Source organism: Dasypus novemcinctus, chromosome X (genome assembly GCF_030445035.2).
Source record: "Dasypus novemcinctus isolate mDasNov1 chromosome X, mDasNov1.1.hap2, whole genome shotgun sequence".
In the NCBI taxonomy this organism is placed as follows: domain Eukaryota; kingdom Metazoa; phylum Chordata; class Mammalia; order Cingulata; family Dasypodidae; genus Dasypus; species Dasypus novemcinctus.
In genome coordinates, this window is record NC_080704.1 from 9,841,484 (window position 1) to 9,856,431 (window position 14,948).

General features: G+C 55.4%; 1 protein-coding gene across 1 annotated transcript in view; it reads left to right on the forward strand.

Annotated features, from left to right (window-relative positions):
* The first annotated feature begins 4,409 nt into the window (after positions 1 to 4,409).
* Positions 4,410 to 14,948, forward strand: part of LOC131277186 (protein Shroom2-like) — a 106,642-nt gene continuing 96,103 nt past the window's right edge. Inside the window, exon 1 of the mRNA XM_058291308.2 lies at positions 4,410 to 4,638. Within this exon, the coding sequence (XP_058147291.1) occupies positions 4,495 to 4,638 (144 nt within the window). The 5' untranslated portion in view covers positions 4,410 to 4,494. The remainder of the gene's footprint in view (positions 4,639 to 14,948) is intronic.

Here is a 14,948-nt window from a genome sequence, read left to right on the forward strand (position 1 = left end):
TGCCCCCGGATGCTGGCTCCAGGAGAGGCGCTGAGGGTGGCAGAGGCGGCGCCCGGGGCTGAGAGGGACCTGGGCTCTGCTACCGCAGGCGAGGGACGGAACCCCAGGGCTGTGAAATGACGGCAGCGGGTGGGTGCAACCAGCACCTTCACTGGCAGGACACAAGTCCAGGGACAGAACACGGGGGGCACACAGGAGGCACTCCACGTTATTATCCGGGTGACACGTCACGAAATTACACCACGAACGACCGGACATGCGTGGACATGGGAGGCACTCCACGTTATTATCCAGGTGACATGTCATGAAATTAACCATTACACCACGAACGACTGAACACGCGTGGACACGGGAGGCACTCCACGTTATTATCCAGGTGACACGTCACGAAATCACATTACACCACGAACGACCGAACACGCATGGACACGGGAGGCACTCCACGTTATCATCCAGGTGACATGTCATGAAATTAACCATTACACCACGAACGACTGAACACGCATGGACACGGGAGGCACTCCACGTTATCATCCAGGTGACATGTCATGAAATTAACCATTACACCACGAACGACCGAACACACGTGGACACGGGAGGCACTACACGTTATCATCCGGGTGACACGTCACGAAATCACATTACACCACGAATGACCGAACACGCGTGGACATGGGAGGCACTCCACGTTATCATCCAGGTGACATGTCATGAAATTAACAATTACACCACGAACGACCGAACACGCGTGGACACGGGAGGCACTCCACGTTATTATCCAGGTGACATGTCATGAAATTAACCATTACACCATGAACGACCGAACACGCGTGGACACGGGAGGCACTCCACGTTATCATCCGGGTGACACGTCACGAAATTACATTACACCACGAACGACCGAACACGAGTGGACACGGGAGGCATTCCATGTTATCATCCAGGTGACATGTCACGAAATTACATTATACCACGAACGACCGGACACGCGTGGACACGGGAGGCATTCCATGTTATCATCCAGGTGACACGTCACGAAATTACATTACACCACGAACGACCGGACACGCGTGGACACGGGAGGCACTCCACGTTATTATCCGGGTGACATGTCATGAAATTAACCATTACACCACGAACGACCAGACACGCGTGGACACGGGAGGCACTCCACGTTATTATCCGGGTGACATGTCATGAAATTAACCATTACACCACGAACGACCGAGCACGCGTGGACACGGGAGGCACTCCACGTTATTATCCGGGTGACATGTCATGAAATTAACCATTACACCACGAACGACCAGACACGCGTGGACACGGGAGGCACTCCACGTTATTATCCGGGTGACATGTCATGAAATTAACCATTACACCACGAACGACCAGACACGCGTGGACACGGGAGGCACTCCACGTTATTATCCGGGTGACATGTCATGAAATTAACCATTACACCACGAACGACCAGACACGCGTGGACACGGGAGGCACTCCACGTTATCATCCAGGTGACATGTCATGAAATTAACCATTACACCACGAACGACTGAACACGCGTGGACATGGGAGGCACTCCACGTTATCATCCAGGTGACATGTCATGAAATTAACCATTACACCACGAACGACCGATCACGCGTGGACACGGGAGGCACTCCACGTTATCATCCAGGTGACATGTCATGAAATTAACCATTACACCACGAACGACCGATCACGCGTGGACACGGGAGGCACTCCACGTTATCATCCGGGTGACACGTCACGAAATCACATTACACCACAAACGACCGGACACGCGTGGACACGGGAGGCACTCCACGTTATCATCCGGGTGACACGTCACGAAATCACATTATACCACGAACGACCGGACATGCGTGGACACGGGAGGCATTCCACATTATCATCCAGGTGACACGTCACGAAATTACATTACACCATGAATAACTGAACACGCGTGGACATGGGAGGCACTCCATGTGCATTACCAGGTGACACACCATGATGTTAACCATGACACCATGAATGACCGAGCACACGTGGTGCATGGGAGGCACTCCACGTGTATTATCATTACACGGTGTGTGTCATGTCACACCTTGAGCACCAATACTGTTTTTCAGGTGCCATGCCTGCTTCCTTTCTCAGCTAAGGTGCTGGACCCCACAGTACAAACATGAAGGTGAAGGCCTATATGGGAAAGTGACGCCAGGGGAGGGTAGCAACCGTGGCCTGGTGATTCCCCATGGAAAGAGGAAGTCTCCTATGGAGACATTATTTTTTGGTTTACCACCTCCATTCACTTTTTAAAGCGCTGCTTTAATTTTGAGATAGTTGTAGATTCACGTGCAGCTGTAAGAAATAACACAAGGAGGCCCAGTGCACTCTTTACTTGGCTCGCCCAGCGGTGACGTCTGGCAAAACTATGCCACCATCTCACAGCTGGATATCAACATCAGTATGATCCCCCAGAGCTTACTCACATCTCCCCACTTGGACTCGTATTCATTTCTGTGCATATTTGCTCCAGCATGTGGACTTGTGTGATGGGACACAGTCAAGATACACCTGGGAGACTGACGCTAGGAGATCAGACTTTAGGTGCCCCTCTAAAGATAACACAGCTTCCTCCTTCTAACCAGAGCAGGGGCGCTTAACCAGGGCTCCACGGACCCCCAAGGCGTCTGTGGAAAAATTTCAGGGGGTCCATGAGCTTGAATTGAAAATTCACATAAACAGTATTCTTGTGGGGATGTGTTGGTGTGGGTGTGATCTATTGATTAAATCAGTATAGTGTGGACTTGGTATGATGTTTATTTTGATGCAGTGTGCTCTGAGGGCAGCGGAAAACTGCCTGCAAACAGTTTGCGAAGGATGGTGGAGTGGTTTGGGATGCTGAGGGAGAACTCGGACTTCTAAATGTTTGCTGAAAATGACTGTTTGAACAGACGTTGTTGAACCGTGTTATCGGGTATTGAAATTACAGGAAAGTTGTAAAACGTTAAGTCTGAAGACCCTAAAATTTAAAGACACGCTGACGCGGAGCGTCATAAAACTCCCTGGCGCTCCATTCTGAGAAGGGGCCTGTGGTTTTCCCCTGGCTGGCAAAGGGGTCCGTGGGACAAGCACGGGAGGAACCCCTGCCCTAGAGGCGTTCTGCAGCCTGCAGCATGGCAGTTCTTCATGCTGTGGTCCCCATGAGGTCCCAGCGGAGGTGGCCGCCTCACCCAACAGGTTCCAGGAGACAAAACTAACATCCATGTGGGGGCAGAGCCACAGAATTAGAGAGCCTACAGCATCCGAATCCCTCACTTGATCTGAGTAAACAAGGATTAGCAGCGGCAGAGCCCAGACAAGGACCACTGACTCTCTGTTGGGGGCTCTCCGGCTTGTTCTTGCTGCCGACTTCCCGCATCATCATCCGCTGAAGTATCTGAATGCAGGTGCTTTGAGGAAACCAAAGTTCACCAGCGTCCAGCTACATAGAAATAACTATACATACACAGACTTTTTGCAAAAGATGCAAATACCTACCAATGCAGATATACTGGAGCTTTATGGAAATCGCGAAGGGGCAGGAAGAAGTGGCCAACCTTGTTTATCCAGAAGCTTCCATCAACTCCGGACCACCACCCCTCGCTTTGTGGGGGAAAGCCGACCTGGGGCACGACGGCCTGGCGGCACAGTTCTGTGCAAGTGTGAACAGGCTTGGGCCGTCCACGCGGGGAGAGCCAACGAGCCGCCGCGCTCCTAGGATCTGGGGGCCGCAGGGCGGCATTTGGGCGGAAGCGGGCCTTCCCTCGGCGGAGCAGGTCCCGCGTGCTTCTCCGGCTGCCGGGACTTGCGAGCGCCCTCCTGAGCGGCTCGGCGGCCGGCGGCGCGGGGACAGGCCCGGCCCGGGCGGCCCCTCGCTCCCCGCCGCCAGGTGCGCCCCGCGCACGTCGCCGGTCCCGGCCGGGGCGGGGCACTCGCGGCGCTTCCGGACACACCTGCCGGCCGCCCGCAGCCCGGCCCGGGGACAAAGCGCCCAGGTGGCCGCGCGGGCCAGGAGGGAAGGAGCCGGGGGCTCGGCCGCCACCGCTCACCTGTCCGCCCGCGCCGCGCCCCGCCGCGCCCCGGGCCCCCGCGCGCCCCGGCCCCCGCGCGCCCCGGCCCCGCCTGCGCCCGCCGCCCCGGGGCCCCTGCGCGCCCCGCCCCTGGGCGCCGACCCGAGCCCCCGCGCGCGCCCCGCCCCCGCGCGCGCCGCCGCCCGCCCCTCGCCGCCTCGCCCGCCCCTGCCCGCCCCTGCCCGCCCCTCGCCGCGCGCCGCCCGCCCCTCGCGGCCCGCCCCTCGCCGCGCGCCCGCGCCCCCTCTCCTCGCGGCTCCGCGCGCGCCCGGCCGGCACTCTTGGCCCCAGTTGGCGGCGCGGGCGCCCGGCCCCCCGGCCCCCCGGCCCCCGCCGGCCCCGCTGCCCCCGGGTGCCCGGGCCGGGCCGCCTCCGCGCCATGGAGGGCGCCGAGCTGCGCGCGCGGCCCGCGCGGCCGGCCGAGGCCGAGCGCCTGGTGGAGGTGCGGCTGAGCGGCGGCGCCCCGTGGGGCTTCACCCTCAAGGGCGGCCGCGAGCACGGCGAGCCGCTCGTCGTCACCAAGGTAAGGCGGCGGGCGCGCGGCCCCCACCTGGGCGCCGAGGTGCGGGGCCCCGCCGCGGGCTCCGCTCCGCTCCCGCCCGCTCCGGGCGCGGGCCCGCGGGGTGCCCCCCGCCCCCGGCGCCCTGCACCTGCGGGGCTGCCCGGAGGTGGGGAGGGGCCCGACCCACGGGCGGGGCTGGGCGGAGACGCCTGCACCCCTGCCGGGCCCTCCGGGGGCCCCCGCTCCGCCCTCGGACCTGCGCCCCTCTCCGCTCCGAAACCCCGACTGGCAGCCGCCGCCGGCCCGGGCCCTCGGTTCCCGCACCCCGTCCATGTTTCCCACTCGGCTTCCAGCCCGGATCCTGGCGCGGGCGGTTCCGGCAGAAACGCGGAGAAACTTCCGAAGGGCCCTTCTGAAAGCGGCAATTCCGTTCCAGAAACTGCCTCCTGCGTCTCCCCGGGAATGTGGTTTATTCGCTTGCGCGTGTGTGCGTGCGGGGGGAGGGGTTGCTTTAGAACTTGGAATTCCCTTGTCTCAAAACAGGAGACCTGTCTTGAAATAAGCACTTAGCCGGAAACTCTAAGGCACGCAGTGGGCCACTGCCCCTGCTTTCTGCTGGGTAAGAGGGTCTGTGGGCCAGCTGCCCCGGGAACCGTTGGGCCAGACCGAGTCTAGGGACAAAGTTCCCTTTTTTACGTACAAGTTCTTGGCTCCTGGATTTGAAGGTGACTTGTTTTCTCTGTCTTCCTGTTTGGCACAGCAGCGAGAAATAAAGTGATTCTAACCGGCCCTGCTGGCCATGCATTTGGGAAGTGGTGTGGCTTTGTTATCCAGGTGGCAAATGTGACACCAGACTTTTCTATATTTTCTCCACTTATTTTCCTATATTTACAAAACGAAAGACTCTTGGAGGAGGCTTGGGTAAATGTGAACTGAATGTACGTTAACTCAGGAAAGGGGCCGTTACTGTTAAAAACTTAATCCAATTTGGAACTTTTATTGGGCTGGATTCTTTGAAAGGAAGGTGACAGTCCTAAAACGTATACAGCTTGCCCAGCAGCGTCCTTCACTGGGTATTTCTTGATGCATCTTACTCTGTATCTTATTTATAAGGGTTTTAGGGGGCATTTCTCATGGGAAAAAAAACAGATAAATTGCCCAGACTTCCATGCATTTCTTTAAAAAAAATATACACACACAAACACACGATAGTACACAACGTGCTCAGTCTTGTCTTTAAGGCAGATGGAAAATCTGTGTTTGATTTTATTTAGGACGAAGTCTTGCTTTTGGTCTTGCACAGGATGAGAAAACTGGAAGGCCCTTTCAACACTAGCATTCAGTTTGTCCTTTAGCTGGAAAAGGGGGCCCTAGGTCTCTCCTTTCCATCTGTAGCCGAAGTTCTAGAAGTCCAGGTGTCTTCTAGTGGCCCTCTGCCCCACCTGTCTAAGAGCGCTTCCTCTCTCTCATTCTGAAAGGTCAGGGAGTGGGGTGGGCCCGAGAGGGGCTTGGCAGGGCATAGGGGGCAGTTTGCTCCTGATTCTCACGGTCGAGGCTCAGTTTTTTGTTGTCGTTGAAAGTTCCTTGTGGCTAGACCGATAGCAGAGTGCATGCTTGTGCTTTAGGATTTTGCAAAATAAAAATGCTCCTGATGCTTCTCTCTCTGAGATCCTCCTTCCTTGAGCTGATGCTTTGTTTTTATAGATGCTCCAATGGGAGTTGAAATCTGTGGCTTCTTTGCTAATGATGGAGAGGACTCAGGAGAATGAGGGGCTTTTTAAAAAATCTGAATTGCCACGCACTCACATGTCTACGCGCAGCTACTGATTTTGGACTACCTGTTGTATTGCAAAACGCCACGATGGTATCGGTGTTTTCCTGCATTTCCTTTCGCCCAAATACAGGCAGTATTTTGCATCCCTGTTTTTCTCCTGAATTAAGATTGTCAGCAGTGCTTGCCTACAGCCTGACAGCTGGCAGTTGGCTGTCACTTTACTAGAAAAGGCTGAGGAGGAAAGTGTCCATTTATAATGACTTAGAGTGGAAATAGACGGCCGGGACAGGCGCTGGGGAGACTTGCCCCACCACCAGCACTGGGATACAGCCCTGCTTAGATCTTCCTTTCCCAGTTGCGACTGGAAAGGTACAGTGAGGCGCAATGGTAAGCATTCCTCCTAGTACACTTTTGTATTAAAAAGCCCAGTTGTTCAATCATTGCATATTTGCGGCCTGGGATATTGATACAGCCCACTTTCTGCTTAACAGAATCTGATCACAGGGCAGCTTGAGTGCACGAAAGGGGGCAGTCCTTTTCTTTTTTCTCCTTGGTAACGAGACACTCGAGATACAGTGTGCGTCTTCAAACTGGATGGTTTGTGAGAAAGGTCTGGCTGGACCCCTTATCTCCCGACAGGGACGGTGTGTTCAGACGTTTCATGAGCCCATTTTATAGACGAGGCAGTTGAGGCCCGGGAGGTTAAATGGCAGGTCCTAAGTCTCCAAGCTGGCAAGTGACGGGAAGGACTCTGAGGGCGAGGCAAGCAGTGCCGTCTGCTCACTGCCGGCGCAGGTGCGGTGCCGTGTTAGCGTCCTCATGTCCGTCGGAGGAGGCTTCTCACCCTGGGTGCTGTCGACGTCCTGTGCCGGGGGTTTGTAGGGTGGCGAGCAGCACCCCTGGTCTCTGATGCCAGGTGTCTCCCGACTGGCAACCTAAAAGGTCTCGCCGCTGCCTGAGGTTTCCTGTGGGCACGATCCCCCCCCCGCCATGAGACGAACCGTGGCCGAGGGGACCCGTGTGTCACCTTTGCTCTGAAGGGTTAGCTCGCTGGCGCCCCTTCTGCTCCTCTTGGAGACCCAAGCCTGGCCCTGCTCGTGGGCCCTCTTTCATAGTCAAGCGCGAGGAGACACTGGCTTCATTGGCATTTTTGTCCCTGGAAGAAGGAGACGGAAGCAGGAACTTCTGAGTCCTGCGTTTCCTGGGCGCTCAGAGTGGGCGATGGGTAGGGACGGTCTCTCCTTGGGCCCCGTCCGGCCACGTGCAGCTTGAGGTTAGAGGGACGCCAGCTGGAGCGGTGTTCTGGGCACTGGAGGTGTCTGCGCGAAGCCCGGGCTCTCCACCCACTTGCACGGCTCTGTGGCTCGGAGTCTCCCGTGGTTGGAGGAAAAACGCGCTGACCTCCTTTTCCCTGCCGCTCTTGGAGAGGGAGCAGGCACCGCGTGGGCGCTCCGAGCCCCCGAAGTTTCCAGTGCGCTCTGACGCTCGGACTGCTCCTGCCGTGTTCCCGCGCCACCCTCCCATCAGTCGCCCAGGCTGGGAGCTTCAGCGGCAGGAGGCGAGTGGGCGAGTTCCTAAGATGCCACCGGAGGGGCCGGGATTCGCCAAACGGTAGTTGGGGGTGCAGGTGGCGGCACCGGTGTGCCAGCTGGGTGTCTGCCCCCTCCCTGCCCCCGGGCTCACAATGGGAGCGTCCTCTCTAAGAATGCCAGCACGCTTTCGCCAGGAGCTCTGGAGAAGACGGATGCGTCAGTGACTCTTGCCCTGGCCTCGTGCCCGGCGAGGCTCCTCTGTGAAGCCGAGGCCGGGCTTGCCTTTTGGGGGTGGAAGCCCCTGGAGAGGGGTGGAAGGGCTGGGCCGTGGGCTGCTTGCAGCCACCCATCGCAGGGGCCCAGGTCCCCAAGCTGACCCACCGTCTCGGGGGCTCCGGTCCTGTAAAACTATTGGCGGGCAGTGAGACCAAGCCGTCCTTTGCAGCTTGATGGTGACAGTGGGGTAGAGAAAACGGGGCCCGGTTGTGGGCCAGATGCACGGCCAGCTAGCGGATGCCCCGTGCGCCACTGGCCGAGGGTCGTGGTGGCCGAAGGCTCAGGGCAAAGGCTGGTGGTTGGTGATGGGTGGGAGGCACTGGCACCCAGGGGCTTCCTTATGTCAGCCACCAAGAGCTGGGTTCTTCGGCAGTAGTCGGTCCATCTGAGGTCCGCTGAATTCAGTGGATCAGAATCTAAATGTTTCTGGGGATTTTGGTTGTTTTTTGTGTTTGAAGGCAATCTCTGGACTGTCCATGTGACAGCCAGGCCCTGAGCCCGAGCAGACTTGCCACTCCTACCCTCTTGTTTATTGGACTTACCCAGGCCAGCTAACAGGGAGGCGAAGAAGGTCAACCACCACACCAGGGAGCCGAGAGTGCCCACAACTGCAAGCAGGAGAATTGCATCCAGCATCCATGTGGAATCTAAGCCCCCTCTTGATATAGAGGTAGAGTGGACATCACCATCCCAGGGTCCTCAGGATGGAGAACTAGAGTATGGATTAGAGTGGACTTACTGGTATTCTACTATGGAACTATTGTGACTAGTAATGGAAGAAATTGTAGCACTGATGTGGAAAAAGTGGCCACAGTAGCTGCTGAGGGCAGGGAGAGGGAAGAAGAGATGTGATGTGGGGGCATTTTCAGGACTTGGAGTTGTCTTATGTGGTACTGCAGGGACAGATCCTGGACAATGTATGCCCTGCCATGGCCCCCTGGGTGGACTGTAGGAGAGTGTAAACTACAGTGTAAACCACTATCCATGTGGTGCAGCAGTGCTCCAAAATGTATTCACCAAATGCAATGACTGTGCCACGATGATAGAAGAGGTTGTCGATGTGGGAGGAGTGGGGTGAGGGGGGTGGGGAGTATGTAGGGACCTCATAGTTTTTGAATGTAACGTTTAAAAAAAAATAAGGAAAAAAAACCCTCTGCCTGTTAGGTAGTTAAGGAAACAACACTTTTTCAGTGTCTGATAGAAATATTGGGGGGGGGGGCGGGCGTGGGCCGCCGCTCGCCCTGATGCTGTGGCCCCTGTCGTGGCCGCCAGGGTTCCTCCCTGTGGAAACCCAGTCGCCTGCTGACGCCAGCTTGCTGCGCAGGCTGGTCAGAGGAGGCGCGTTTTCCTCCTGCTGCTGAAAGGCCCTTTCAGCGAGGAGACCTGCCCTGCCAGCTGGCTGTCAGGGATGGCTTTAGGGCGCCTTCCCCGCCTGCGCGTTACCTGGGCCTGGCGGAATTCTCAATTCTCAGCCTCAGCCGCTTTCCTCCCCATGTGCTGCCCGGGGCAGGGGGCAGGCGGCAGGCAGCAGGCAGCAGGCGGAGCTTCTGGGTGTCCCAGGTGGGGAGCTCTGCACTTCCCTAGTGGAGGAGGCGTGTCCCCTCTTAGACGTGACCTCTGCGCTTCCCCTGGTGGAGGAGGCGTCCTCTCTTAGACGTGACGGCAGCTTATCTCGTGTGGGAAAATCCAGACTTCCTACGATTGATTACTAAATGCCGCACACGTCACGTGGTTCAGCCCCCCTGGTTCAGTTAGGGGCATTTCCTAGTGTGTCCCAACAGCCAGCTTTTAAGGAAAGAACCCTGGTTTGCCCAGGAGCTCAATGTAGAAGAATATGATAACGAACGACTGGTAAACCGGCTACTTTCACCTTCCCCTGCCGAGATGGGATTCCTAAGTGCAGCTTTACATTTCATGGCTGCAGAAACTGGTTCCCGGTGGAGAGGGGCTGCCTTTTCTATTTGGAAAGCCTTTTGGAGCTGTCCTTTTCTCCCAGTTGCTTTGTGTCAGCATGCAAATCAACCTGGGTTTGGGGCCCAGTTCTCGGGCGACAGCGCGAGCCCCCCAGGGGCTCTGTGCGGCTTTGATCCCCGCACACCCGGCCACAGTGTAAGCATTCGACAAGATAATTGGAGGGTGGAAACGCTGAATGGGCTTTTCTTCAGCTTGTGCTTCTTTGACTTTCAGACCCTGTAGGCAGGAGTGGGGCAACCCTTTGAGGAGAAATCCTGCAGGTTCTGCAAGTCCTGGCTCTTCTTCCTAGGGTCGTAAGCAGAAACCTTTCACCCAGTTGCAGGGTTTGGAAAGAGCGCAGGGGTGCAGGCTGCTCTTTTTGCCCTTTTCAGAACATTGCCAGGGTCACTTCCTTCCAGCCCGGGGACGGCGTATTCTGGAAGATCTCAGCCCCCGTTTGCCTTGGCCTGGGTTGGTGGAGCCTGTTGCTTCCCTTGTGGGTGTGGAGGGCCCCCTTTGGGGAGCAGGTCTTGGTAGTGATTAAAGTGACTTACTGTAAAAAGCAGTTGCACCGACCTCACTGGCTGAAACGTCCAATGCTAGGGCGCTCTGAATCGCATGGCAAAGGTCATGTTTTTGGTTTTGGTTTTTGTCCTGCCTGAGGAGAACCAGGCTGGTTTATAAGTCCCTGGGTATTCAGTTGCATGGAGTGGCAGCTGCCTCTGTTGAGCCGGAGAAGAAAGAACAGTGTTCTGAATGGGCAGGAAGGCTGGGGATTACCTTTCTTTTGGCCAAAGGTGACTTTCGGATCAAAAACAGGGCCTGAAGGTCAGCCGTGACCGCGGCCGGCCGGGTCTGTGGGCCTGCAAGGCCATCTTGCTTGGTCAAAAGGATGGGGCACGGCTGCTGCGGGCGCTTCGGGTGTTGCTGTGTACGCCAAGGGACCCCTGCCCGGTTTAAGTCATCAAAGAGCTCTTCAGCCACTGTCCTTGCCCCCTCCCTGCAACAACTCTCGCAGCCTTTTCAGCCGATTTCTCTTGGCATTTACTCCCGTATCCCTGCTTTCTAGGCTTACGTTGTGCATTGCGGCTGCGTGTTGGTTGGTTGGTTTGGAGATGGCTGTTGCCTTCCCAGACTGGCACAGTGGGCTTAGCCTTTTTACACCCCCTGCCCCCACTCCCCAGGCACGTTTCCCGGCCCTTGCACTCCCACGTGAGTACAGCGTCGGTTCCAGGAGGGTCGACACTCGGGCAGGATAGTTCTTCCCGCGTGGGGATCTTCTGTGCGTTGGGGGGAGTTTGGCCCCATCCCTGTCTCTCTCCATCCTCTAGATATGAGTAGCCTATCCCCCTCCCCACCCTCAGCCCTCACAACCAGAAATGTCTCCAGGCATTGTGTCGGTCCCCTGGGGGGCAGAATTGCCCCCACGGAGAAGCTCTGGGTTAAAAATGTCACGCCGAGCCGTAGGGCTGAGTGGGGCTGAGTGTGAAGATTCGGCGCGCTGGCGTCTCCAGGGCTCACGCCCGTGGTGAGTCTTTGCGCCATTTCTGTGCCCTCCTCATTGATTCATCCCCTCGGTCGTGCCCAGTTGTGAAAATCCTCTCGGACGTCCTCAGACACGGAGGGGGCCGTGGCTTCTAGAGGCCCCCTGGGCCTGCCAACGCCCCGTTCTACCTTGCAGGAAGCGCGCCGCGGGCGTGGAGCGGCTGCCAGCCTCTAGACGTGGGCTCTTTGCTCCTGCTGCCGGGGCTGCGCGGACAGAGCCACCCTGCGTCTCGGGCCTTTGTATGAAACCTGCTTTTGTTCTCAGGACCGCTTTGGGAATGTGCTGTTTGTTCTCCGTGTTGGGAAGTGACCGCTGCTGTGTGTGTCTTGCTGTGATGTCTCCTTTGATTGTGTTCCTTGAGTCGGCAAGCTCCGGCCCTTCCTTTCTGGGACGTTTCCTTGAATTATTCTGTTGATAACCTCCCCTGCCCCCCTCCGTTTTTGTTCTTCGGCAAGTCTGCTTTTCGGATGTGAGACCACATGGCTTTGGGACCGGCTCTCATTTCTTACTAATTTTTTTCTGCCTTCTTATTTATTTGGATTTTTGTTCTCTTTGTAAAACTGTGTTCAACCTTATCGTCTGACCCTTCCATTGTTGTTTTTTTTTTTTTCATTTTTTAGATGTGTTTTTCTTCTGAGATGTTCCTGTTTGTGCCACCCTCGTCTTGCTCCACGGGCCTTCTTGTACCCTCTGAGGCTGTTAGGCTGGATTTTAAGAGTTCCTTTCTTTCTGCATAGATTCTGCTGACCTGGGATTGTTTTTGCCCGGCTGGCTCATCCTCAGGGCAGAGGCTTTCTTCACGTGTCAGTGAGACTCCTCCCTGGACCTCTGCCCGTGCTGGAGAGGGGGCTGCCTGGCCCCTCTTTAGAGGCTCCGTGCCTGTGGCTGAGGGTCTGGGGCCCCATTCCTTGTGGGGACTCATGGGGGTCCATATCTTTGGATTGTATCTTTTGGGCCAGCCATCACGTCGTTGCCAGATGGTCACTGTTCCTCTACTTGAAATAAATTTCTGGTGTCAGGTGAACTGAAGAGCAATGAGAAGGTGTCCCAGCTTAGAGGAGCCCTGCTTTTCCTCAGCACCTGACAACGGTCATATTTGCCCCTTCCTCTAGCTCCTGGGGCTACAGGGTGGAGCCAAGGTCACTGCTGGCAATAAGGGCCAGTGCAGAGGGACCTAGGGCTTGCACGGTCCTTGTTCCTCTCTGATCCTTAATTTTCTCAACCCGTAAGGCTAGAATCGTTTCTCTTTTACAGCATGGCCACAGGGACTAAATGAAGCAATATATAAAGCCAGCCCTAGTAAGTTTAAGTTCCTTTTCTCCACTCTTGCTTTGTTTTCCTGTTTAATCCTTTTTCAATAAGAATTTGGAAAACCAAAAAATATTAGCATAGCGAGGCACTGATTTACTGTGGAAACACTTTAAGCTGGATTTCGTATGGCAGTATTTTAGTTTGTGTCCTAGCGATTTTGTTAGTGATTTTGACCGTTTCATATAGGATTTCTAGGAAAGCATTTAAGTAAGTGCACAGCTCATGTCTAGCACCAAAATATTGGCTGTGTTATTTCACAGCCCACTGGAAGGGAGCATTGCTTCCCCTCTACCCAAAATAATTTCTTTTGTAATAATAATGTTCCTTCATCCATAAGGAACATTATTATCCCAAAGATGAATGTGATATTTAGAATAGGTTTTAGAAAAGCAATTTCGGGAAGTGAAAATAATGGGGAAGACGAGGGCAGATGACCCCGTGACAGCAGACACCATTTCTCTACTGCTTCGCCCTTTGGCAGCAGAATATCTTTGAGGGCATAAACTTGGATCCCCCGGGTGTGGCAGAGGTGCTCTGCTCACCTCTTCCCAGGGGTACAGTGCTGGGCTGTGTTTCCAGGCTCCCTTGCAGCTAGGTGTGGCCATGTGACCGTTCTGGCCAATGAAATGCAGGTGGACTTGAGATGCACCATTTACTGCTGTGGTCCATCAAATACTCACCTAATGAAGATGGCCCAGGGCACTTCAGCAGCATGGTCCCAATGACCGAGGAGGTGGCTGCTCAAGCCATGTTGCACCCTCCCAGTACTACCACATCAGCCTCTGCTGTGTTCAGACCACAATATATATATACTGGGTAGCTGGCTATTAGAATATTCTAACAAATGCAATCCTGGGTGAAATCGAGTTTCCCCTTTATCAAATCCAGTTAACTTTAAGGACTGAATAGATACCATGAAACTGGTCAATTTACATCCATACAGGAGGGAGTGATTATTTCCTTGTAGGGGAATCACCGTGGGTGTCCAATTAACACTACCTGATTCCCAAAGAGGCTATCCCTACATGAAATGACTTATAGCCCAGAGTTGTGACTTCTTTTCACTCTGGGCGGGTAATTTAATTGTCACCCTGTCTTGACTGCTTTCCCTCCCTGCGGATGATTGCCTGGGAGCAATGGAAGGGGTGGGGCTGGAGGACGGGAGGATCAGTCGGGCCAGGTAATTGACCTTGAAGTAGGGCTGGCCAGAGGCCAAGGTGGGGCGGGACTGGTCACCTGCTAGTGGGGTTTCTGGGATTGCAAGTTTCTCTTGGAGGGTTGAGGGTTGAATGATCATCAACAGCAGCCGCCTTATCAGATGGATTCCTTACAATCTTGTTTGGCAGACATCCTTCACCCCATAGAACCTAGGATGTGGAGGCCTGAGTTAGACTCCTGAGGAGAAGGGGGCGAAAGATGGGTGCCAGGTGAAAGCGGCAGGCAGGGCAGGGCAGGCAGGGCAGGGCGGGGGCCGGGCAGGGCAGGGCAGGGGGCCGGCAGGGCAGGGCAGGGCAGGGCAGGGCGGGGGCAGGCAGGGCAGGGCGGGGGCCGGGCTTGAGGCCCCTCCTCCTGACTGAGCGGCCTCCCTGGACTGGCCCAGGAGGGGAAGGTGCTTTGCCTGTGGCTTGCAGATTGTGAAGGTGAAGGAATTCTGCCTCTACCTGTTTCAATTGTCTATGTTTGTAACTTTATAAACGAGGGTTTTTATCTTTGCTAATTGTACATAGGCTTGTAACTGTGAGCAGAGTGATAATTTTTTCTTGTTGCACAGACATTCAAACTATTAAATACAATGAAAATAAAATAGAGTCATCAGTTGTCAAAAGCATAATAATCTTACGTCTGGCAGTACAGCTATATTGGTTTTTTCCTCTCTGTGGAATTCTTTGCTTCAACGATGTAGAGGTAATTATTAATTGCTGGAAGGTAATTCTCTTAA